Genomic DNA, 27,396 nt, shown 5'->3' on the forward strand with positions numbered 1-27,396 from the left:
GGGGCCCAGTAACTTCACAGTCATGTAAAGATATAGAATGGCTCCCTGGTGTCAGGGGTGGGATGTGTGCACTCCAGCCCTTCCCATATTTCCTGAGGTGTATAAACCTGTTGTGTGGCATGGCTGTTGTTCTATTTGCTCCACTGAATTAAGCATGAAATATTCTTTCGTGATTCGATCTGTTTATACTCCTCCCAAGATACTCCTCTGTTGACTGTCTGGACATTGCCAAGGATGCTGACCTGGGAGTTCTTTGTGAAATATTATTGCAGTTAGGCTACGTGGACAATGGTGTGTTTCTTTTGGGACCCTCATGTCTAGAACCTCTTGTGCAACAAGGCCTAAATCTAAGCGTAGAAGCAGAAAGCACACTTTTCTCCTTTGCAAGGTCGGCATAAGGATTGCTAATTCATTATTTTAAGATACTATTGGAGTGTCACTCTGTGGTGTGTGGGGTTTTGGCAGTGGTGGTCTGGAGTGTGAGGGCGGCACTGAAGATTAGAGAGCGGGAAAGCTTCCTGCGTTTAGAACACTTCCAGCCTCTCCTCTGAGGGGTTTTTGGTGTAAAAAACTAGTCAAGTGTGGTTTACAAGAATGTGTCTTGTGTTTGTCGAGTGAAGTAACGTTTTTTTCACCTCTGATTTATATAACTCTTAGGAGACCCATTCCTATGAGGCTTTATTAAAACATAATCACTTAACGTCCCCCCCTCCCGCTGCAAAAAATCAGACATATAACAGTCTTAAACCCTGTTGACATTGCTTTTCTTTCCTTCTTTAACAGATGTTTGCAAGAGTTGTATTAAATACATTTCATTCTGCTGTCTCAGCCTCTCAAATCTTTTTCATGAAGATTACTTTAATTGGTGTCAGTTACAATCACAAAAAGCACCCATTTTGCTTTTGTTTTCTAGCAAAAAACAATGGGGAAACTTTCCATCTTAAACAGAATATTGAAAAGGGGGAGGTAGTAAAGATTTTGAAAATTGAGCTAATCATTTTATTTTCCTCTTTTTCATGTTCCTGTTTTTATTTGATGTTAAAACTAAAAATAATCAGAATACAACAAAGTTGAATGAGAAAGGGGTGATTGAACAGTTTGTGTGTGACAGTTGGTACCTACTATTGTTTATAGGTCATAGTCATCTATTCTATCTTAAGCCTTCCATTTAAAGGAAACTTCTAGGAAACAACTAACATTTTGAAGAAATCCAAAAGACTATTAAAACACTATCAAACAAAAGGCCATAATTAGCTGGGCACAGTGGCTCATGCCTGTAATCCTAGTACTTTGGGAGGCTAAGGCAGGAGGATCATTTGAAACTAACCTGGGCAACAAAGCAAGACTCCATCTCTACAGAAAATACAAAAATTAACCAGGTGTGGTGGTACATGCCTGTAGTCTGAGCTACTCAGGATGCTGAGGTGGGAGGATGGCTTGAGGCTAAGAGGTTAAGGTTGCAGTGAGCCATGGTTGTGCCACTGCTCTCTAGCCTGGGCAACAGAGCAAGACCCTGTCTCAAAAAAAAAAACAACAACTGTAATTAATAAGGAATATTAATGCATGAAAAAAATGGAGACACCCTCATTACCCTTATGGAGTTTGCATTCTAATGGAGAGGGGCCAGAAATAAGCATACTGTACAGTAGGTCACATGGTGGTAAGTGCTATGGAAAAAGCAAAGCGTGACCTGGGAATAAGGGAGTGTAAACTGAGAGAAGTGGGGTGGGCGACAGATAAGGTCTGTCTAAAGGTAGGAAGGTGACATTTGAGCAAAGACAGAGCTGAGAGAGGCTAAACATGGGTGTGGGGGGAAAGTGTTACAGGCAGAGGAAGCAGCAAGTGTGAAGGTTCCGAGGCAGGCACACGGCTGATATGTTGAAGGAACATCACAGCAGCCAGGATGGACTGAAACAGGAGAGGGTCAGTAGTAAGGGTAGAGGCTAGATCATAGAGGGACTAACAGGCCATCATAAGGACTTTGGCTTTTACTCTGAGATAGGAAGCCATTGACATGTTTGATCAGGGGAGTGACATGACCTACCTTCTAGTTTTAAAAGATCCTTTTATAAATGATTGTTATGGTTGATAATAGACTACTGGAGAGGGTGGGGATATGAAGAAACATGGTGAGAAGTAGTCACATTCCAGATGTATTTTGAAAATTCAGCCCATAGGATTTATGGAGAGGTTAGATGCAGGATATGAGAGAAGGGAGTCAAGGATACTCCAAGGTTTTGACCTGAGCAACTGGAAAGATGGAAAGCCATCTGCTGAGATAGGAAAGAAGAACAAAGAAGCAGATGTGGTGAGAGTAAGAGCAAGAGTTGGGTTGTAGACATGTTGACTTTGAGATCATCTGAGTGAGCATGGAGAGGATGCAGTTGCAATGTGAATCTGGGGCTCAGGGGAGAAACCTGGGCTGCAGATACAAACATGGAGTTGTCTGCATACTCACGGGCCAGAGGTCAGAACCGAGGCAGGTGGCTGGGGGAGCTGGCCTGGTTTTTGTGCCCTCTGGGAATGGCCAGCCTCAGACCTCCTGACTGGTCATGGCCAGGAGGAGGTCAGAAACCTGAAGGTGAATCCTAACCCTAATTTGAGTCCTTGGCCGAGATCTCAGGACTAGTTTCCAGCTGGCCTGGGTCCTTAAGGAGTAAAGGAGCACTCCTGGAGCACCTAGCTGTGCCGGTACCTGGGGAAAAAGTAACTACAGATGGAAAGTCTCCATGAAAGAGATGACCAGATCTCTCCTCTGGAGAGGTGAAGGGTTCATTGGAAGTATCTGCTAGAGCAAGAGGTACCTGGTTCTTGCCTTTTGAGGATGGTCAGATGCCTTTGAATGACCAGCACCTGACCTTCCTGTTGTCAGAAAAGACTAAAATGATCATAGTGGTCTATATAGTCCGCTACATAGATCCCAGCCTTTTCTAGTGAATCCAGGGGACAGTAACATGTTGAAGTGATTTTTACCAAGTAACCAAAAGCTCTCTGTATTTGTTAACTATTGCTGTGTAACAAACTACTCTAAAACCTAATGACTTAACAAGAAGTTATCTCTGTTTTCTGAGGGTCAGCAATTTAGAACAGCCTGGCTGGGTAGCTCCGGCTCGAGGTCTCCAACAAAGTTGTAGTCAAGAAATAAACTAGATCTGGAGGAGCCACTTCCAAGCTCACTCACATGGCTGGCAAGTTGATTCTGGCTGTTGGCAGGAGGCCTGAACTCCTCCCCATACAGGTCTCTCCCTGGGGTGCCTGAGCATCTTCATAATTGGTGTGACTGGCTTCTCCCAGAACAAATGAACCAAGACAGCAAGGTAGAAGCTGCAATGCTTTTTGTGACCTAAGGTCAGAATGCCTCCACTGCACACTGTTGGTCACATAGACCAACTCTCATTCAGTGTGGGAGAAAAGCACACAGGTGAATACCAGTAGTCTAGGATCAATGGAGGCCACCCTGGAAGCCCGCAATCACCTTCCTTGAAAGTAGGGGGAGGGTTTATGTCTTTTCAATCCTTTGTACCTTTTCAAAGCACCACTTGCAGCTGTAAGGGCTCATAACTCCAGACTGGGTTCCCCATCACAACTGGTCGAATCCATACCACTAGCAGGGCTCCCACCAAATTATGGGGATTCTTCTCTGGTCACCTCTAGCTCAAGAGGGTACCTTGGAGACAAATTCAAGTGCCATGCCAACACAGGAATCCCACCATTTGCCATGTTGGTATTTTTGCCCTGATTTTTCAGGTGCCCTGGGCTCAGCTCACATCCCTACCAAATAAATACATGGTGTGTGGTGTTATCCACTTTTGAGTTGTGCAGAGTTGCAGTATATTTAGAAGCCTTTAGTACATGATGTGTCTAGGATTGACTTTGTAACATATATTCTTCCAAGGAGCCTTTGACCATGTAAAACCCACCAATATTCCTTCCTTTTTAGCACATTCATTTCACTAGTACTTCTTCTGTGTGTGCATTTAATTCCTAGCCATTTCTTGCATGAGCAAATTGCCTAAATGCGCTTGTGAGAAACCCTTTTATGGTAAACGTTATTAAACTGAAAACAAGGGTATAATAAAATAGCAATTTAAGGGTAATTTACTAACAACTAGAGCCCTTAAGCATTGACATACCATTGTGTAGTAATAATACCAGACTTGGTATTTAAACACACTCTTTGTCACTCCAAAAATCATTGGGACAGTTTCCTAATCCTCATGGTCTTTAATTATAGCTCCTTTAATTTTTTTTTTTTTTTTACTACATCTATGTCACTGGCTTACAAATTATAAATCATTAACTTCTATCCACATAAAACATCCAGCAAACTGTTACATCTCTGCTCCTTATACAGAGAAATAACAAAGAAAATATTCAGAAAACATACTAGAGGTGAGCTGACATCTCTAAACCTTGAAGTTCTCGCACTTAAGTTTTCTACTGTGTCCTGAATCAGGTGATATTGGGGTGAGTAATGGTAGAGCCTGGATCTCAGAAGTGATCAATTAATTGAAAATTCTGAGGCTTCCTGAATCTTCCCCAGGGAGAAGAATTTGTTAAATACAAATCTCAGCAAAGATTCTTTGCTCTCTAGAGGGTGGTGTGGATGCCACAAAGGCCAGTGGGCAGTTGGACAGGACCTAGGCAGTATGACCAAGTCCCTGCATGTAGGGTCTGGCTTCCATTTGAAGGTGGAGATGTTCACACTTGTCAGCACCCTGGGGATACTCTCCTGAAAGACTGACTCATGCTAACTAGAAAGTAGGGAGGTAGGCACTGCAATGCTGGCTGGTTAATTTGCCACGAGGAGCCATCATCAGAGAGACCAGACGTACTCAAAGTCCATATAATCAGCACACATTGTCCCTGTCGGCAGGCCTCCACAGGAAGCCAAATTATAATCAGAAACTCTGTATTAAGTTGCCCTGAAAAATCATTATCACAGATTTTGGAAATACCTCAAGTCTCTATGATCAGTTCATTCTCTACCTGAGGGTAACTGGGGAGCTAAATCATGGTCCAAAGGTTGTTTGGTGAGTGGATAATCAGGACAGGGGAGGCTGAGGGAGGGAAATGTTTAGTGGCAACAGGAACTTCATGGGTCCGTGCCAGAATGGGAATGACTTTGCCAGAAAGACTGATCTATTCAAAACCAAGTGGCTAAAACTTCCTTTTACCTAGAGGGGCAGTTGGATAGTGTACTAATTAATTTAGCAGCTTAAAACAATACACATGTTACACAGTTTCTGTGGGTCAGAAATATGAGAGATTCTGGCTTAGGATTCCTCAAAATGGTATGTGGGCTGCAGTCGTCGAAAGGCTTACCTGGGCTAGGAGAACTGCTTCCAAGATGGCTCCCTCATATGGCTGGCAACTTGGTGCTAGGTATTGGCACAAGGCCTCAGTTCCTCACTACAAGGACCTCCCCATTGGGTTGCTTGAATGATGTCATGACATGGCAGCTGGCTTTCCCTAGAGTGAGTACTCGGAGACAGCAAGGTGAGGCCACAGTGTCTTTTATAACCTAATCCATAAAGTCACATGCCGCCATTTCCCCTACATTCTATTTACTGAAAGTGACTCACTGAATCCATCCTGCACTCAAAAGGAAGGGAATTAGGCTCTGCCTTTCAAAGAGAGGTTTGTCAAATAAATAGTTAACATATTTTAAACCATAATAGGTATCACTTACATTGTCTCTATAACTCCTTTTTATTATACTTCCGTTGCTCACCAACTCCTCTGATGATCCATGTACTCTATTAATACATTTATATGATGTTTATAACTATTACATATTTATATGTAATTCTATATCATATATAACTATAGAACATCTAATTATGTTATAAATATCAATATATTTGGCTTATGGCCACGCTGTTGTAGCAGGACAGCCATTATGTACCTAATATCAAACCTGCCTACCTCCATTTTGCCACTTCACTAGCAGGGGGCCAGGGCAAGTAACTTGGCCCATCTGTGCCCCTGTGCCTTCATCTGTAAAAGAAGGCTAGTAATAGGACCTACCTCATAAGCTTCTTGGGAGGATTAAGTGAGTAATTAAATGCACAGGGCTTAGAAGAGTGCCTGGCACTTCGAAAACATTCAATACTGTTGGCTCTCAGCGGTGGCAGCTGGAGTGGTAGCAGAAATAGTTTGATCCAGTAGGTGTAGTTAGCCCTCAGAGAGCAATCTGATTTCCATGTTCCCAGTGGTAGTAAACAAAAGCCATACTTGTCTTCCTGGTCCCACCATCCAAGCCATGTTCTGAGGATAAAGGGACCGGGGCCAGCAGCCTCTCATTTTCCTTCCTCTTTGCTGCGCTTGTTCCTCCTCTGAATCCCAGGTTAATCCACAACAGAGAGTGGTTACATGGAGATAACATGTTTAGTTTGTACTATGACTCCTATTTACGTTTTGTTGTTGTTGCTGAATTTTTTTTTTTTTAGGCTGACATTTTGTGGAAGGGTAGCATATCCAAACAGGGAAATGACCTCGCAGAAAGCTAGGGAGTTCCTCAGCCTCGTGAATTTTTAATTAGAGGCCATTCCTAATTTTTTATCTTTAAATGTCCATTTTCAAGGATGTACGCTAGCCACCTCTGATTACAGTAGGCTTACAACATAACCGCGTTTGCTTCTTGGCCCCTCTTGCTTCTTTCCAGTGCCTCTTGGGCTTAATGAATAGTTTTTATCTTCATGCTAAGCACATTCATCATTTAAAACATGCCTGGTATTTGCTGAAGATGAATTGAGGGGAAAGTTAGAAATGGAATTTTCTTCACCTCTCAGTGCTACTTTAAAAGGGAGGCTATACCTAGTGGAATGTGTGAGAGTTGTCTTGTGTCAGGTGGCAGTTAGCTAAATATAGAGTCAGGGAGCTGGGAGGGACCTGCTGAGGTCATCTGTGCCCTCCCGCCAGCCTTCCCCATCTGAATGTCTCCAGCCCTGTGCTCGCCAGCTCAGTAGTCACCAGCCACATAAGGCTTCTAAGCTCTTCAGCTGTGGCTGGTCCAAGTTGAGATGTACTGTCCATGATAAAATACATTGACATTTTAAGACTTTTAAAAGATTTTTAAAGACTTAATTCAAAAAACAGGAAAAATGCCTCATTGATAATTTAATGAAATTATTAATGATGATTGATAATGAAGTGATAATATTTTGATTATTTAAATAAAATATATCATTAAAATTTACATTACCTGTTTGTCTCTTCTTTAATATGGCTACTAGAAAGTTTAGCATATTATATGTGGCTTATATTTTATTAGTGTTGGACAGTGCTCTCAAGATTATCTCACTCTGTTATTCAGACCCCCAGGGCAGAGACTCTAAAGCCTTCCTTGGTGATTTTGAGTCTTTCATTATTCTGGCAATTCTGTTCTTCTCCATGTCCTATCTTAATCTCGCCTGCTTTTGGTTTGGAGACTTCTACTTCAAATAGTTGACTCTTTGGCATCTCCTTATGAAATCCCCACTTGAAGTGAGTCAAGCATCTCTTCATATTGTTGTAAGCAGAGTAAACGCATTTTCTTGTCACCTTTTGACTTTCTACCTCCTTGATCATTTTTAATGACTTCTTTTGGGTCATCTTCTCTATATTGTTTTTAAAAACTTGGTATCCCAAACCACCCACATTGCTCTAACATGAGTCCGACTATGCAGAGACAAGCGGAAGGAATTATCTCCATCATCAAGTACTTGACTGGCCCTTTTGCTACTTTACGTTATTTAATCCCACAGCACATGGAGGGGCAGATGCTATTTGTACCACTCTTGATAAGGTGGTTGGGGCTCAGAGAGGTTAAGTAACTTACCAAGGTTCTACCACAAATTAAGTGGCATGCCTGGGATTTGTGCCCAGCTTGCCTGACTCCAAAGCTTATGCTCTTTCGTTATATACCATGCCTCTTTTTTTTGCTGGTATTTTTCTTGAGATAGTCTTTCCTGTAGTCTTGATCGGCATTGCAGTACAGGGTGATGCATTTGTAGCTTATGGTCAACAGTGATAACTGGGCTTGTTATGTTTGCACCTAGCTAGAATTGCTAAGCCCTTCTGCTAAATTCCAGAAACCCCTTCCAACCCTCCAGATACGGCATAAAAGCCAGCAGGACTGTCCAGCCCTAGCCCTTGTAGGGTCATCAGTGGGCCAGTGTTGAGATCTCCAGGTGTCAGGAATGATTTCTCTGAAAATAAGCTTTCTTTCCTCTGTCCCAGAGCCTGTGAATAACTATCAATCCCAAGACAGGCTATTTCTCAAAGGCTAATCAAGGCAAAGTTCATTGTTTGTGTTTTGAGTGAGAGGGGACAGAAGGGATACTTCTGAGTGTGTTAAAAATAGATCTTCCCATAGCTCGAAACTTGGGGACATTATGCTCAGTGAAGTAAGGCAGTCACAAAAGGACAAGTACTGAAATGCCGTATGATTCTACTTCTCTGTGGTACCTAGAGTAGTTAGAGTTTCAGTTTGAGAAGATGAAAGGGTTCTAGAGATGGATGGTAGTGATAGTTGAACACTGTTATGAAATGGTGAATTTTTTTTTTTTTTTTTGAGACTGGGTCTCCTCTGTCACCCAAGCCAGGATACAGTGGTGCAATCACAGCTCACTGCAGCCTCGACCTCCCAGGCTCAAGCAATCCTCCCACCTCAGCCTCTAGAGTAGCTGGATCTACAGGCACACACCATCCCACGTGGCTATTTTTTTTTTTTAATTATTTGTAGAGATGAGGTCTCATTATTTGTAGAGATGAGGACCAACTCATTGCCTAAGTTGATCCCTAACTCCTGGGCTCAAGCGATGCTCCTGCCTCAGCCTCCCAAAGTGCTGGGATTACAGGCATAAGCCACCACCCCCAGCCTGTGAATGTTCCTAATGCCACTGAACATACACTTAAATATGATTAAAATGGTAAATGTTATGTGTATTTACCACAATAAAAACAAGCTGATCTCTACATAAAGAAAAACAGCGGTTAGAGGTGCCCCAGGAGCCAAGTCTTGAGTCCATTGCTTATTCTAGCTTTGAGCCCATAGTTGTTCTGAGTTAGCGTCTCATGAGAAAGGTGCAGGCTTACTGCACAGAGATGAGTGGAGCTCTTTTTTTCCCTGACAAATTTCTCCATCTAGGAAGTTTTTCCAATTTCACACAGATGCCTTTGCCAGGATTTAAATCACTTTCAACAGATGTCTGGGGAGCTGTCTGGGGGAGGGGAAGCAGCCTCACCCCCGGGACTCTGGAATAGGACCTTTGTTCATACTTACTTGTCTATGGAGAGCTTCTTAGTCTTAGCCCCATGTCTATCAGGGGGTGGGCTAGACCTTTCTCAGAAAGAAAACAGCTATACATTCTATTCAATTGTACCAAAGTAGTTGTAGCTTCTTTGGAAACATGAATGAGAATTTGATTGAGTACTCAATATCTAAGAATGTTTGATCTGTGTTTCACTGGAGTCTCTGGCCCTTGAAAACCTGGGGCCAGTTAACCAATCTGATGCACAGGCTCTTTGGAGAAAATATAGCCAGGGTATGTAGATTGGGACCCTAATCCATAAAAATTCTCTTTAGAGTATCTGTTTAGAGTCATTGTGGGTGTATTTGCTTATTTGCCCTGTATATTTTCCTTTTCAGGAATCATTAACCAATGGCAACAGGAATCCAAGGATAAAGTGATTTCCCTCCTGTTAACTCATCTGCCTTTGCTGAAGCCAGGAAACCTCGACGCAAAAGTAGAATATATGAAACTGCTGCCCAAAATCCTGGCTCACTCTATTGAACACAACCAGCACATTGAGGAGAGCAGGCAGCTGCTGTCCTATGCTTTGATACATCCAGCCACTTCGTTGGAAGACCGTAGTGCTTTAGCCATGTGGCTGAATCACTTGGAGGACCGCACGTCAACCAGCTTTGGTGGCCAGAACCGAGGCCGCTCAGACTCTGTGGATTATGGACAGACACACTATTATCACCAAAGACAGAACTCCGACGACAAGCTCAATGGGTGGCAGAACTCTCGGGATTCTGGGATTTGCATCAATGCCTCCAACTGGCAGGACAAAAGCATGGGGTGTGAGAATGGTCATGTGCCCCTCTACTCCTCCTCATCTGTCCCCACCACAATCAATACGATTGGAACCAGCACAAGTACAAGTAAGTTCCCCGGAAACCCTGTCATGTAGTCTGGTTTGGCGATTTGCTGTGTATGTGGCATGTCCCGCTGACAGTGTCTGCTCCATGCACCCTGTGACCCTGGGAGAGAAGGGCTGATTGGAATTGGCTGTGGGAAAGGTCCTTTGGACCCCATATTTGTTGCTCTTTGACTCTGCAAAGATTAAAATACTGGGATGGTAAAAGTGATTGATGGTCCAAATTTGGGTTATAAACAGACCAAAAATAAATAGAGAATAAAGGAAAGAAGGAAACTTCCCGTTTCCACAAACAGAGATGCATTTCACCCATGTCTTTCACCCTGGGGTTTTGGATTTGCTGAGGCACTGAGTTACTGTGTGATTCTCTAAACCTAATTCTAACCCATGGTTAACCAGGCAGCCTCATGGGCTTTGTGCTTTTTTTTTTATTTTATTTTTTCCTCTTTCTTTCTCTCTCTCTCTCTCTCTCTTTTTTTTTTTTTTCTTAAATTTCACCCTGGAATGTTTCCTCCCTTTGCATTTTCTGGTTTTAATCCCCAATTGTCGGGGCACTTTTTTCCTGACCAGTGGGAGCAGGTTTGCTAACTGAGAATGCTGCTGTGTGCTGTGGCCTGGTGAGAATGCCGTGGACTTCCTCTCGTTCAGTCCAACACCTTAGGATAGGTGGGTCAGGAACTGCTTTGTGGGTGGGGAGAGCGGAGAACAGCCCTCTGCTCTTTTGACCACTAAAGCAAAGTACTGCACCCTCAGCTGGGCACTGGGGATGGGAGTCCTCTCTCTGTCTCCCCACTGAGGCCGAGTAAAGTGACAAACACACCATTGGTGCCTATATAAAGTAGCGATGTGGAAATGCACCCTGTCTTCAAACAGTGTTCCTTAGTGCTAGTTTACACCTGTCCGTGAACACAGTGGCAGTGCCAAGATAACTTTCTTGAAGGAATGCTTTTGCAATTAGACCTGATGTGCCTGTCTTCATGCAGGAACCCCCAATTAAAAGATACGAGAGGATTAATAATTGGGGCCCTGGCACAGAGACTCAGGCCTGTAATCCCAGCACTTTGGGAGGCCTAGGCGGGCAGATCACTTGAGGTCAGGAGTTCAAGACCAGCCTGGCCAACATGGAGAAACCCTGTCTCTACCAAAAAATACAAAAATTATCCAGACATGATGATGTATGCCTGTAATCCCAGCTACTCAGGAGGCTGAGGTTAAGGAATCACTTGAACCCAGGAGGCGGAGGTTGCAGTGAGATGAGATCATGCCACTGCACTCCAGCCTGGGCAACAGAGTGGGTCTCAGAAGAAAAAAAAAAGAAAAAGAATTGGCAGTGATGCTTTCTTGGCATCTGTCCCTACTTGGATCTTTGGTTACCAGGCCTCTTTAAATGGCTTTCTCAAATAGGTAGGATTGTTGAATTACAGCTACATGAACTGAAACAGTACCTCAGTGGAATAACCAAGCAAACACTGAAGACACTGCACTGATACTGCTACAACATGGGATTTTTTTAAATTCTTGTTTCTGCTTTTACATTTAGATATGGGTCACTTGCACATTTTGGGAATTAGGTGATTACTGCATCTTAATTTATTATATAAGAGGTTCTGATGACAGTATCTTTCATAGACTGTAATCCAGCAGGAACTGTTCACTTGTCTCTGTATGATAGGGAGTGATGGCTGTGACTTCTAAAGCAGACACATGCAGGCAGATGACAGTCTCTTGGTCTAAGTTTTCTGCATTGGCACCAGAATCTAGCTATTGTTACAAAACTCTTCAATAGCTGGGAGAGATGCGAGCTGTAAGCTGCCTGCCTTCTTAAAATATGGTCTTTTGTGTTTTAAAGGGTTGAGTTTTATGTCATTTGTCTCGAAATTAGGCTTGGGTCATTATATATTTCTGTCCACTGATTTATACATTCAGGATCAGGTCTTGACATTTAGTACATTTAAGATAGTTATCAGGTTGTAGTCAACAAGCACTTGTTTCTGGCTGTGGCCACCCAGCCAGCCCCATAGAGGGTAGAAAATTTGTAGATGACTGTCATGGCCTTACTGATCTCTGAAGCCCTATGTAATACTTGAGTGAAAAGGACTTGGAGGCTTCACCAGATGACTAGACGACATACCTTTGGAAGAAGGCAGGCATTAGAGCCCTCTTCCAGAGCATCAGAGAAGATCAAAGGGCTCAGATCTCCCCTCCAGAAAGTTTCATTCAAACACTCATGGCCATATCAATACTTGTATGTCAATAATATCTCTTTAAGAAAATGTGAATGTCATTGCTGTACTCTTCTGTATTGCCTATGGTGGTTCAATTGTGTGAGTCAAAACCGCAAGCCTTTGGGTCACTTGTTAACTTGTCCCTCTATCAATAAACCCTGAGCACCTGGGAGGCGGCCTGACTGAGGGAAGAACAAGGACTTTGGCACCAACGCCTCCTGGGTCCAAATCCCAGACCTGCAATTTGCTAACTACAGCTTGGCCAAGTAATTTAACCTCTCCCATCAAGGTGCCCACTTGTAAAACTGGAATATTCATAATATCTACCTTTGAGGGCTGTAGTGAAGGTAAATACAATTATGTAAATGCCCAGCCTGGTTAGAGCAGCAACAGTAGGCACTCCAGGGGTGCCTGTTAGGTGAATAAATGAAAGAAACTGGGAAAGACGGTGAGGAGCTAAGTGTTAACACTGATATGCAGAGTCTGTGCCCTCATTTTCAGTTCTGATGGGTGCCTGACATAAGCACCTTACCCTAAGCCCAGAACCATGCAGAGTATTCTAAGGGGCCTTGAATATGCTGTGATTTTTGACCATTCCACTGCAATAGAAATTGGGTTGGACTTAAGGCTTCTTCTACTGCACTGAAGAGCTACACTTCTTACCTCTTTCCAAGTGGAAAAACAATCTGCATAAGACAACACGATGATAAAAACAGAAATCAATTAGTACTACACATTTTCAAATTATCAGCTACATTAATGATGGTGAATGAAAAGTAACCAGAAAGCCACCTCCTTAGTTTTTGTCTTTGTGTTTAACCTTGGTTTATTCCACTGCTGTTTTACGCCTCAGTCATTGTGCCTTCAACAGAGTGCCTTAACATTTGTGCCTTCCTCCTTGTATGGATTCCCAGTCATTTACCCTGCAAATGCTTCCTGTCCATCTTCTGTGTGCCTAGCACTGTGTTTAGGTCCATGGGAAATACCAGGAAGCTGCAGACCCAGTTAACACTTCCAAGGAGCCTGTAATTGGAGAGATATGACATATGAATCAGTATCACAATTAAAAATTAAATATTCCTTTTTGCTGGACTTATCCATAGAAATTTCATATAACAATTCATGAGTTATATAAAAGTGCAGTAAAATCATACTCTAAGAGCTGCCACAAGGCATATAGGATGAGGTGCCAGCTGAATGTAGGTCTATCCTGTAAGTGCTGTGAATGTGCAGAATGGAGAGATCCTTGTGAACTGGAGCGTCAAGAAAGCCTTTGGGCCAGGTGCCGTGGCTCATGCCTGTAATCCCAGCACTTTGAGAGGCCAACACAGGAGGATCGCTTGAGGCCAGAAATTCAAGAACAATCTGAACAACATAGCTAGACCCCATCTCTTAAAAAAAAAAAAATATTAGCTTGATGAGTTGGCTGCAGTGAGCTGTGATCATGTCACTGCACTCCAGCTTGGGTGACAGAGCAAGACTTAGTCTCAAAAAAAAAAAAAAAAAAGGGAAAAGACCAGGCATTGGTGGCTCACGCCTGTAACCCCAGCACTTTGGGAGGCCGAGGTGGGCGAATCACTTGAGGTCAGGAGTTCAAGACCGGCCTGGCCAACATGGTAAAACCCTGTCTTTACTAAATATACAAAAACTAGCTGGGCATGGTGGCACATGCCTGTAATCCCAGCTACTCGGGAGGCTGAGGCAGGAGAATCGCTTGAACCTGGGAGACAGAGGTTGCAGTGAGCCAAGATCATGCCACTGTACTCCAGCCTGGGTGACAGAGCAAGAGTGTCTCAAAAAATAAAAGAAACAGAAAAGAAAAAGCAAGCTGTTGCAGGGGAAATGGAAAGTGAGCTAAGATGGAAAGAGGAAGGAGAATCTGGAGGGGAGGGGGCCCCTGGGTAGGAATATGCACTGAGAGCAAAGGGACGGGAGTTACAATGTACAGGCAGGATGAAAGACAGGGAAGAGGAAGGGTAGGCTCACAAAGGGAGAGGTAGTGAAGGCAGGTGGTAAAAGTAGGCTGAGGGAAAGGATCTGAGTGTCCCGAAGAGGCCAAGCATTGACACCCTAGGCATAGGAGTGACATGCTGTATGGGGAAATGGATTGTCTGTGAGCAAACCAGATGAGTGGCATTGACAAGTGCAGAGTCAGCAGGTTTCAACGTTGTGAAGTAATAAAAGTATCATTAGGACAGCAGCACCTATGGAACAGAAGGAATGGATACTAGAAATGTTCCTAGGTGGAATTATTAGGATTAGGATTCAGTATTGGTATGGACAAATTTTTTTTTTTTTGAGAGAGGGTCTTGCTCTGTTGCCCAGGCTGGAGTACAGTAGTGTGATCATGGCTCACAGCAGCCTCAACTTCCTGGGCTCAAGCAATCCTCCCATCTCAGCCTCTTGAGTATCTGGGACTACAGGCATGCACCACCACACCTAGATAATTTTTGTATATTTTGTGGAGACAGGATCTCCCTCTGTTGCCCAGGCTGGTCTCAAACTCCTGGGCTCAAGTAATCCTCCTGCGTAAGCCTCCTGAAGTGCTGGGATTATAGGTATGAGCCACCACACCCAGCCTGACATACATTATTGAGTTATTTATTCATTCACCTAGAAAATGTTTATTGCGTGCCTACTGTTGTGTCTTGCCTGCTCAAGGCACTTGGGATGCATAGTGGATAAGACAAAGTTGCCTTCCCTCGGGGCGCTGGCAGTCTAGTGTATACAAATTGTAGTATATAAGTAAAGTATATGTGTGGTAGAAGATGGTAGGTGATATGGAAATAGGAATAAGGGTACGATCAGGCCTACATAGTGAGGTGATTAGAGCATGAAACGGGGTGGTCAGGGTAGACCCCATTTACAAAGTGGGGTGTGAGCAGAGACTTGAAGGAGGAGTGGGAGTTAACCAAGTGGACATCTGGAGCAGAGTATTCCAAGCAGAGATAAAGCTGGAGCAAAGATCCCAAGACAAAACAGTGCCTGACTTGGTAGGGGAAAAACAAGAAGTCTGGTGTCTGAAAGGGAGTGAGCGAGGTAGACAGTGGTCAGAGAGGCTAGAGACCGAATGGGCATCGTAGGTCATTGCAAGGACTTGGACTTTTGCTCTCAGTAAACCAGAAAGCTATTGGAGGATTTCCAACAGGAGAGTGACATGATCCAACTCATATTTTAAAAGATTCTCTTTGACTGCTGTCTTAAGAATAGATAGGGCAAGGACAGAGACAGGAAAACCTCAGTTAAGAGGCTGTTGCAGTAATCCAGCAAGAGAAGATGGCTCACACCAGGATGGCTACAGTAGAAGGGTGAGAAGCAGTCAGGCTCTCGATATATTTTGAAAGTAGAGCCAACAGGATTTCCTGACAGAATAAATGAAGGGTGTGAAGGAGAGGATCGAAGGAGGACTCCAGTGTTTTTTGCCTAGGCAACTGGGTGTTGCTGTCAGTTGAGACAGGGAAAGTCTTTATCAGATAGAGTAGGATTTGGAGTAAGCTCAGGAGTTCAGTGTCATATATGATGAGTTTGGCATGTCTGTTGGAGATACTGAGTAGGCAGTGGGATATATGAGTGTGCAGTTTGGGAGAGTGAAGTGATCTAAAATAGACATTTGGGAGTTAGTAGCACATGGGTGGTATTTAATGCTGGGACTAAATGAAATTGCCAGAGACTGGCAGAGAGAAAAGGCTGAGACTGTAGATAAAGAAGGCCAAGGCCCCCAGGCCTGGGCACCTCAACCTGAAAGCTGGAGAAAAGCAGGGGAAGCAGTAAAATAAACTAAGGAGAAACCCTTGAGGTTGGAGAAAACTGAAGTGCGTGTGTCTTACAAGGCACATAAAGAAAATGTTTCCAGGAGAGAAGAGTGATCGGCTGAGTAAAATGTTACAGATAAGCTAATGAGATGAAGACCAAGGATTGACCACTGGATTTATCAAAGAGGGATAGCAAAGGTAAAAGTGAGAGCACTTAGCACATGGTAGGTATTTGAGGGATGAAAAAAGTTAATGGCTCCGAAGAGATTGGAGGTAAGAGGGAGACAAACGGTCACATGCTAGATTTTGGATGTATGTTGATGTTGAGATGTTGGAGCGCTGAGATGGAGAAAAGTGATGTTTAGAAGGCATTAAAAATAGGTGATAGAGGCTGGGTGCAGTGGCTCACTGTAATCCCAGCACTTTGGGAGGCCGAGGCAGGTGGATCACTTACGCTCAGGAGTTCCAGACCAGCCTGAGCAACATGGTGAAACCACATCTCTATAAAAAATACAAAAATTAGCCGGATGTGGTAGTGTGTGTCTATAGTCCCAGCTACTCAGGAAGCTGAGGAGGGAGGATCACTTGAGCCTGGGAGGCAGAGGTTGCAGTGACCCGAGATCACACCACTACACTTCAGTCCAGGTGACAGAACGATAGAATTTTTAAGGCCCTGTCTCAAAAAAAAAAAAAAAAAAAAAAAAAAAAAAAAACCAGAAAAAAAGGAAAAAAAAAATAGATGCTATAGAGTTTTGAAGGACGGGATTAGGATAAGGCTGAGTAGGAGCCAAAAACTAAGTCCTAATCTAATGAGAATCTACCTATTTTCATTAATCAAGAGGCAAGAGTATCTTTTATTGGTTGCAGAGGTTAAATCAAGTGACATCTTAAGGACCTTTTCTACCATGAGATAAGGGAAGAGTGGGTTGGGATAGGCTGAAAAATGTTATGCAGCCTTTTGGATCGCATCACAGCGCTTCAGAAGAAAGAGAAGAATGTATTTATTAGTACCTTGTTCTAGTAAGGCCGCTCAAGGGTATGCTAACTAAGAACAAGAATGTGCACGTTCTTCACCACAAGCCTGTAGGACCAGATAGGACCAAGGTATTGGCTGTGACCAACCTTACACAAGGCTTGATCAACTTTGTTTCACCCATCAAGAGCAATTCCAAATATAGGCACATAGAACCCGGATTAGCATATCTAGGTTTGCTTCCTGTCTAAGGTCTGCTATAGAAAAAAAGTAAACCATTCAGACAAAGAATAAGTATTTCCTGGCTTTCTTAAGAGCCTACAGAATTCCCCTGTGTGGTGGTCAGTGCTACCTCACTTGCCCCAGACTGCCTTTCTGACCCTTGTCTGTTCTTCACTGGTGGACCTGGACCTGGAAGAAATCTCTGTGCTGCAGCTACGAATGAAACTTGTTTTTATTCAAATAATTGCAACACTTGACTTTTCTTTGCATTATTGACATTTGGATTTGAAAGCATGCTGGCCTTTGTTAGCCCAACATGAGGTAAGAACTCAGAAACTTTGGATACCTAAATTATGCCAGAATGCTCCATTTAAGCTGTCCACTTCTACAGATTCATGGTACATTTTGGAATCTTAGTATTTTATTAATCTTGTTTTTTTCTGATGATAAAAATAATGTGTTTGGTACCATAGAACATAAAAAGTAAGTTAACAATGATAGCAAATACCTACATAGTGTTTACTATATATTGGGTACTGTTTAAAACCCTTTACATAAATATTAACTCATTGAATCCTCATAACCTCATGAAGGTGGATATTATTGTTATCCCCATTTAACAACTAAGGGAACTGGAGCACAGAAAGGTTAGGTAATGTGACCAACATCACAGACCTACTTAGTAGTTGAGCTGGGATATGAACCTAGGCAGTGAGGCCTCTGGAAATCTGTTATTACTTGCCTCTCCCTCCTAATCCTATCCTCAGAGTTTGATTGCATGAGTAGCTAGTAGACTCTTGCTTTTCTCTGACCCTGGATTTGGCCCCATACAGACCCTCCAGCTTCCATGGTCTCCACAGCCCACAGGTGTAAGACCCTGCCTGAATTGCCCCATTTCTGTGACTCTCTGAAGCAGGGAGCAGTCTTTGCATCAACCCACACACCTCGGTGTCGGCTCTTAGCATTTTGTGTCAGTTTTTGGTCACCATGTTCACCTATCCTTCCCGACTGTGAGCTCCTTGGCGATAGGGGTTGTATCTTCTTTATCCCTATTTCCCAGCATCTGGCATAATGTGTGGCTCAAAAAGTCACAGAAATTTTGGAAATGTCAAATTCCTGGCACAGATTCAGCTGCAGTGGCAGAGCACCTTGTTGGATGAAGGCCGTCGCTTGCTAAGCCCAGATGTGGCCTCTGAATCCTCCTCAATATGCCCCTCTAGGCAACCACTATAATTCAATAAGAGATGGCATGTGAGCTGAAGCTTGTCTGCTCACCCTGCCATAAGTGTTTGCTGATCAGTAGGGACTTAATAAATTCCTGAGCTCACTAGGCAGATGTTCATGAAAATAATGAATTTCCAAAATAAACAAGAAAATGTCCTTAGGATTTCACTAAATATTTGGTGATAATATTCATCATTTAGCCTTCTGTCATAATCATCTTAGTGACATTTATTGTTACTCTTGCTCCTTTTGTGACTTATTTGACCAAATCAGTTTCAATACTAAGACTTTTAAAAACATACCTTGATTATAGAGGTAGTTATATGAATTTATACATGTGATGAACTGCCATAGTTACAAATGTATTCCCAAAAAAATTAGTGACCGCAAAAACAGCTGAGATTTGAATAAGGCCTGTAGTCTAGTTAGTTGTATTGCATTAATGTCAAGCTTCTGATTTTGATAATGCACTATTGATACGTAAGATGTCACCTTGGGGGAAGCTGGGTGATGGGTACATGAGACCTCTCTGGGTAGTATTTCTGCAATTTCTTGTAAATCTATAATTACTTCAAAATTAAAAGTAAAAAACAAAAATTACTTGGGATATTCAGTGCCTGGATTTTGGAGGGGGTTGGGGGAGGACATTGGTTTGGTCCTTGTTCTTGGTCTTCCTGAGGGGTAGAGGAAGTCCTTGCATTTATGGAAAGGATGGCTGCTAGGCCTCATACAGCCAACATCTGAAACTAAACAACTTCCGCAAGCAAAGTGGAGGACAAGAGTGGGAGTGAATCTCAGGGAAAGTGGCTCCCTTAGGAGCCCCTGATCTGCAACTGGAAAAAAACCTCATTTCTCTCAGCCCCTAATGCGGCAAGAGCCAGCGATTTCAAAGGTACTTGTTTTGCTCATGAAGTCCTTCCTCTTCCTTCTGCCCTTAACCTTTTTTCACAAGGCCACAAGCCACTTCAAATGCATTTCAGTCAGCCTGTAAGAACCATCAGAACACAGATATTCAAAAGAGGGAGAGATACCAGGCAGCTCAAGCTCTAGATGGGTCTGGCAAGAAAAGAGGCCTTTGCATATGGCCTCTTGGAACCTGAAAAGGAAGAGTGAAGCATGGAGACCCTGATTCTATCTTGCAGGCTGCAGGTCATCCGCACCCAAAGCCTTTGGAGCCACTGATGTAGTCTGGAGTTCCTTTGAAATTTTCATGGAATTATTTTGACTTTTACCAGCAGACTTTCTTTCTCGGTGGAAAATTTTCCTCTCCCAAAAATCTAGCCAACCTGGCATGTAACTGAAAAATTCCATTACTTCCTTAACCCCTCATTTGCTCTTCAAAGAGGTAACTAATGAAAGAGTTGGTTTGCTTTCTTTGAGAAGCATTTATAACAGCTGGCATGATATATTTTTAGCTTTAGCTTCCTTCCCCTTTGGGGGAAACTTTTTTTAGTATGGCACTGGCCTTCCTAATACATACTACATTGTAAACATGACTCAATATATCTCAGAGGACTCGATGTTGCCACTGGCTGATCCTTCTCCTGTTTCTAAGAGTCCAGAGTTTTTACAGGACTGTGTTTTTCCTTGTCATGCCTAGTGTCTGTTTTCCAGGGCTTGGGGAAGAATGGTCAGAAAAATGCTGTAGTGGGTGAGAAGCCTGCTAGTTGATCATGCGTTAGAGATCCCTCTGCCTGGAAAAAGGCAGAGACCTCCATGGGCGGTGTGCACCTTGGGTCATGAGGCTGTGCTCTCCATCCCCCATCCAGGAAGATTTTTTTAGACTTCAATGACAGTGAGGGTTATTAAACACTAGATGAGCCACAGAGGAAGACAGTTGTGTTCTCATTCCCCACCAGACTTTAAAAATAGGATGGATTCTGGCTGGAATAAATGGCTTAAGTTGGACTAGCCTGGAAGAGGGGAGGAGGAAAGAGGAGTTGAACAGGATGTCTTCTGTAAGACCCTTTTTGAGCCCTGTAGTCTTATGATTTCTATTATTTCACAAGATTTAGAGTAATAGACTAACTATAGCTGTTCTACAAACAAATAGACAAGAAAACTTTTAAATTTGCATTTACTGATTTTTTTTTTTCTCTGAAGATATCCTGGGTAAACTCAGGTTACACTAAAGAAAGATGTCTCATGACTGTAGCTTACACATGTCTTTGATATCTTTAATTTCAAAAAATTAAACCCTTGAATTTCATGGTCTCAGGTGAGGGTGAATCTTAGTGACATCAACTGTTGTCAATCTAGGGTGTATTTTCTAACTCTTAAACACTAAATCTCATTCCAGCCATCCCCCATCCCCACCCCAGCTGTCAACATTCTGTTAGGTAAAATATATTCTCAGGAAATCTCAGTTATCAGTCAGTTAAGAGCAGGGTGTGGAGATGGGGAAGCCAGGTGAGCAGGGGGCTCCAAAATCTGGAAAATGCTATGAAGTGGGTTGGAGGAAGGCTAAAACTCCCAACATACTCCAGAGTAGTCATTCCTTGCTAAAACTTTGGACCATTTCCACAGACAAATTCCATGGCTAGAGCTAGACGATGAAGCCAATGGGAGCACAGGGTTTGCTTTAGAGATTTGTTTCACAGCCAGCCTTTCTGAGATGCATCCTTTTGGAAAAGCCCAGCAAAACCCATATGGAGCTAAAAGATTTATAATGGATTACTTTATGCTTTAGTCTTCTGCTTTGCACAGTAAGACATTGCTGTATAAAAGGAATTAATTATAAGGCTGTGAATGGTGTTTTAGAGATTCAAGTTGGGACATAAACAATGAGGCAGTCTTGATCAAGAATAGCTTTGAAGTCAGACAAGTGGGTTTTAAAGTCCAGTTTTTGCAATAACTAGATGTATGGTTATGGACAGGTTACTTGACCTCTAAGCCTCCTATCCTCATCTATAAAATGAGAATAAATTTCAGCAGAAGGCTTCTTCATTGACTTGATCCAGATAGGTAGTCGATGCATTCATTGTAAGGGAATCATAACAAGTAAGACTTTAAATGCATAATTTTATCTTAAAACATAAATATCTATATCCATTTTCAGTCTTTTGTATAGCATGATAGCCTCTTCTCTGAGAAGAGGGTACCTGACAGGTTGCTCTATGTCTTTCCTGCATAAATCACACCCTTAATATGTTATCGTCTTTGATTTCTTTAAAATGGAGCTGGAATTTAAAGGCATTTGCAAAAACATCAGAGCATAGACTCTCTCTAGATTCTAGTTTTTCTTTTTACAATTTAGCTTATAGTTTTCTCACACTGAATTCAACAGTAGATTTTTAAGCAAAAATAATGGATATTTCTAAAGCATTTAAGTTTTTTTGCAGTTAACTTTATAACTTGTGTGTCATTGTTTCTGTGATGTGTTTTAAAATTACATATTTACAATGAGCACATCTGACATAAACAGGCTTGGGAACAACCCGTTTGATCCTTGGTGCACCTACAAGTCAGCTGGTGGGAGCAGAAGGGCACAAGTAAACTAAAGTGCTAGGGGAGTCAGTGAGCAGTAAGCATCGATAAGTAGTTTAGAGGGAATGGAGAGTAGTGGTTGGTCCAGCAAGTTGGTTAAGTGAAGATGAGTTAAGAGAGCCTGTAAGGGTGGTTGTGAGGATTACATGAGAAATGTGTGTAAAGCACTTGCCAGTAAGATAGCCCTTATTGTTGTTGTTATTACTGCTGGTGATAGTAAGTGCTTCTTCCACCAGCCCAGCCTCTGCAGTAAACTGTGATGGAATAGGATCCCTGGGGAAGCCCTATGACAAAGCTATCCCATTATGCTAAATTGAAATCAAGATACTTTGAATCTGTTCTACAAAGAGCCAGCCTTCCACAAATACCATTATTCCCTTAAGGATTGTTCTAGTGATATATATTACTAAATACTTTAAAGTGGACCAGGTTTTAAAAGAAAAAAGAGTAAGGTAAAATTGTGCTTCTTTGGGATCCCTTATGAACAGGAATAATTTTTTAAATTAGTAATAATGATAAGAATGTTATTCACACTTTAAAAAATTATCCTTAAGTAACAGAATAGGATTTAATAGGAATAAATGAGGCTGTGCACCCACATTCAGGCCAGGGAAGTGTGGGCAGTCCCAAGAGGGCAGAGTGTTTGAAAAAAAAAAAAATGTGCCATAGTGAATTCACTTCCAACTCAGTGTATGATCTTAAACTCACGGGGATTCTCACTTCTTTATGAAGGCGTGGGGTTGGATGACCCCTAAGGATCCTTCTTAGCACTTTTATTCTTTGCTTCCAAAGTAGAAGAATCTTCAACTCAGAAAGTGCTGCTGATGAGTCTATAGCACTCATTTTGGGGTGGGTGGGGGAGGAGGATGAAATGTCTAGGAGAAGTGGGATGCATCAAAGCCAGGAAGACAGCCTCCCGCTATATTCAGCATTAACTACATACTACCTGAAAAATCTAATGTGGTTTTGGTCCCCCTAATTTTAAAAAGGAGTGTGAAAAAAATCAGTAACTGCTCCCTGGAGTGTGAAGGGAAGTCTGGTGGACAGGGGTGGGTGGGGGAATTATTTTTCATCCTACTGTTTGAAGTAAGCACCGTATTAATGTCATGTATTGCCTATTAAAAATGTATAAAATGAGAAATATGTGAAGATGTTAGTGAAGAAAGAGGGGAAAAAGAGGATAGCCTAAAATAAAAAAACAGGATGATTCAGCCTGGAATAATAATGCTAAATAAGGAGTGATCTGATAATTTAGAAATGTATTAGAGTTTATTAATAGGAAACACAGTATCATGAGTTCCTTAGTCTCTGCCATAGAGAAAGAAAAGAAAATTGGCAAAAATAATACTGTTTAAGGTCATGGTGATGAAGAAAGTTCAGAGCATGCTACAATTATATATGTGGATTCTTTATCCTTTCTTATCTTAAAGAAAAAAAAAATCAGAGGATCACCAAGTTCTGTTGCTTGGCACCTGAATCACAGGCCACTTTAAAGCCATTCTTGCTTGATGATTGTAGTTTCATCAAGACGGATTCTTTTATAAGAAAAGTGAACTCTTTGAAGGCTCTTTGTTTTAAGAGGTCTGATAAATATTTAGCATGTTACTGGTCTTATTCAAGTACCACTAAATCAAATATTTTCACAGTGGAAGCAGGGACACTCAGCTTTTGCCCTGTCTCAAAAACTACCCATTTTCGGTTAAAAAAAAACAAACAACTTTTGCTAAACCCAAGTCAAAACAAAGTCAGACATATATTCCTCAGCTCCAGTTTCTTGAGAGGCCAGCATCAATCAATAGGTAAAGCACCCAACGCTGTCCTACAGAGCCTAGAAATTAAACTTTCTCAGAAGACAAGGGCTGACAAGAGGGTAAGTAGTATTAAGAAACTGAATATACTCTCCTTATCTCTTGTTAGTATCCAGGTGAAACATAGGAGACAAAACACGTATTACAGAGATGTCTCATTTTACACAGTGTATATATTTCCAAAAAGTTGTTGAAACAACCTTTTTGTAAATCAAATTATTTTCCCATTGAGTAAAACTGTGATTCAGAATATGAATTTTCTTAGTTGCTTGCTAATCTTCATTTGCAGGAACTCTTAAAATGGGGGTAAGGTCCTCAGTTCCTGGGAGTATCTAACAAAGTGAATATAAAGTATTTAAAACAATAAATACTGAAAAGATTTCTATAGATGATTTTTTTGGCAATGTGTCTAACAGTCTTCTCTGATTGTATGTTGGGATTATTAAGTATTTATGTTTTCTTCTTCTCTGATTGTATGTTGGGATTATTTACGTGGCTTTTGTTGTTTTTAACAAGTCACATTTATATGAAGTTGGGGGGCAGGACAGGTGGAACTACAATGCCCCTCTCAGTGGTGCTTCTAAATGCACAGGATATAGGCTTCCCAAATACATCAGGAGTTAGAGAACTTGCTGAGGAGAGACATTGACATGAGGATTTGGCCTGGGTCTACATCCAATGCATGTATTGGGAGAATGCTCAAGATTGCAGCATGGTTGCAAAGTTGGGAAAATTTGGGTGTAGTCATGAGGCCTTAGGGAGCTACATTGTGAGAAAGGGTATTGTTCACATATGTTCATCGTTATTCAAGAAATTATTTTGGCAATGGCTCACACCTGTCATCCCAACATTTTGGGAGGCCGAGCAGGGAGGATTGCCTGTCCAGGAGTTCAAGACCAGCCTGGGCAACATAGCTAGACCCCTATCTCTACAAAAAAATATAAAACATTAGCCAGGTGTGTTGGCTTACACCTGTGGTCCCAGCTACGTGGCAGGCTGAGGCAGGAGGATCTCTTGAGCTCAGGAATTTGAGCTGCAGTGAGCTATGATTGCACCACTGCACTCCAGCCTGGGCTACAGAGCAAGACCCTGTCTCTAAAAAAAAAAAAAAAGAAAGAAAGAAAAGAAATTATTTCGTGCCTACAATGTTGTTATTTATTCTGCTCGATTTAGCAGCATAATGTTAATACCCCAACACATTGTTGCATACAAGTATTAATCTGAAAGTCCATAATGGCATCTTTGGGTAAAAATGACCACATTTATAGATTTGTTTACTTTTGGCAATGTAGCTCCAAATTCACCTGGAATCTCAAAATATTGTGTGCTAAATTTCAAAGTCTGAGAGTCCTTGATGCCCAAGAGTGTCTCTACTTTGGGTGTGAGACTGACAATGTAATTGAGGCTAGGCAGTCCCTGAAAGTAGATCTGAACTGCAGATCCTAAATTCAAGGTAAGCATCTTTGCAGACCTCACTGTTGTTCAGGAATGAGTATTGTCAATACTCAGAAAAAGGAGATGTCTTACAAGCAAATGTGTTGCTTGAAGGTTTTTTTTTTTTTTTTTTTTTTTTTCGCTCAATCTATGTTATTTATGAAAGAAAATTTAAAACTGTGTATGGTCACAGTTCTTTCCCAATTTTCTGTTGGTGATTCTCTCTCTCTCTCTCTCTCTCTCTCTCTCTCTCTCTCTCTCTCTTGCTAGAGACAGCTGCATAATTTTTATTTGCCTCTAGAGCTATTCTCTTGTTCCTCTTCCCCCAGCTATTCAATCTATATGCAATTCAGAGGCCAGGCTAATTATGGGGTACTAGAGAAGCAGTTGCCCAGAGAAAAGCTCTTTAAGCACTCAACTGGGATAGAGCGGGGGTCACGCTCGTGACCATCTCCCCATTCACAACTGCATGTCTGCATGTGAGCTGCCTTCCATTATTTTGCAGTTGCATAAACAAACTTTTTAGAAAGGTCAACACAAGGAATGAATGCTTTTTCTTAAAGAACAGAGCAAGGAAAGGATTTCATGTTTACTTCTTGAGGCTTCACTACTGGAAGAATAGCCACAAAGTGGCCATGAAAGAAAGGATATGTTCCTCTCCTTAACCAGGGCTTTGTGTTTTTGGCTGCTCCAGCAATGGCTTAGGAGCAAGAAGCTTTATACACTCAAGAGTTGGACTCTCAAAATAGTATGACTCTTAGTAAAAGGCCTGCTGAAACTCTTTGACCCAGATTGCTTTTGCCTGCAGGCTAGTTGTTTTTTTGTTTGTTTTGTTTTGTTTTGTTTTTTGTTTTGTTTTTAACTCCACTATATCATATTGGGTAAATGGTTTACTTCCAGAGATGTTAACCCTGTGAGACCATACTCCCTAAATGACACAGACTGAGAGAAACAAAGCATGTCCTGGAGAGTTCCCTTAAGAATCCTGACTTTGGGCCAGGCACTGTGGCTCACGCCTGTAATCCCAGCACTTTGGGAGGCTGAGGCAGGTGGACCACCTGAGGTCACGAGTTCGAGACCAGCCTGGCCAACATGGTGAAACCCCATCTCTACTAAAACTACAAAAATCAGCTGGGCGTATGGCGGGCACCTGTAATCCTAGCTACTTGGAAAGTTGAGCAGGAAAATCGCTTGAACCCGGGAGGCAGAGGTTGCAGTGAGCTGAGATCGCACCATTGGCACTCCAGCCTGGGTGACAAAGCAAAAGTCCATCTCAAAAAAAAAGAATCCTGACTTTGGGAAAGAAGGGTTCAAAGGAACACCTTTTCCCATTCCACTTCCTTCTTTTAGAACAGTCAGCTTAGACTCAGCCTCTTGGAATCCTCCAGTCTGACAAAGATTTGAATGGGGCTTTGGCTGGGCTGTCAGAACTCTAGAGGAAAGGAAACCTGCTTGACATCCAGATTTATCTTCAACTTAACCCCACTGCCAAGTCTATACAGTGAATGTAAAATGGGTCAATGATGGTCATGAGGGTCCCACTGGGAATCATAGCCCTAAGCCCATGACAGAGTAGACTTGAAGGCTTCCTTTGATGCTGGAGAAGTTTGCTTTTCTTCAAGTCCTATCATTCAAAGTTGAGTCTGACTTTCCCAAATTGTTCCAGCTCTGATCCACAACTCCCAAATCTAGCAATGGGGGTGGCCTGGTTTCTAGGATTGAAGGGAGAATTAGGACAAATGACCCCTTATTTCTCAACATTCCCTTCTTTGTGACACACTGTTTCATTCCAGAACATGTGTTGATGACACATATCTAGGGTTGCTAGTATACTGAACGGCAGAATCAGAGTCCAGAAAGGTCTTGGGCAATATCAAGTTGTGGTTCAGAGCGCACATATTGGCGTGAGACTGACCTGGGTTTGAGTCCCAGTTCCACTGATTACTACCTGTGTGACCTTGGAGAAATACCTTAACCTCTCTTGGCCTTGATTTCCTCAAATTAAAAAGGAGTCCTAAATGCCACCCATAAGTGGTTGTGAAAGTCCTCTCTGGGTCTACATACAATCTTTTTCTTGAAGACGTCCTTCTATTCTCCTACTCCCATCTGTGTCAGTTACCCTC

At 42.2% G+C, this 27,396-nt stretch overlaps 1 protein-coding gene across 10 annotated transcripts in view; it reads left to right on the forward strand.

The window, feature by feature from the left end:
• The window catches only part of SAMD4A (sterile alpha motif domain containing 4A), a 229,228-nt gene that overhangs the window by 128,545 nt on the left and 73,287 nt on the right, over nucleotides 1-27,396 (forward strand). For all 10 annotated transcript variants that reach the window (XM_005561296.5, XM_073997422.1, XM_015453805.3 and 7 more), the window contains one exon: nucleotides 9,635-10,153. In XM_005561296.5, coding sequence (XP_005561353.3) covers nucleotides 9,635-10,153 — 519 coding nt within the window. The remainder of the gene's footprint in view (nucleotides 1-9,634; nucleotides 10,154-27,396) is intronic.

The sequence above is a fragment of the Macaca fascicularis genome, chromosome 7 (genome assembly GCF_037993035.2).
Source record: "Macaca fascicularis isolate 582-1 chromosome 7, T2T-MFA8v1.1".
Taxonomy (NCBI): domain Eukaryota; kingdom Metazoa; phylum Chordata; class Mammalia; order Primates; family Cercopithecidae; genus Macaca; species Macaca fascicularis.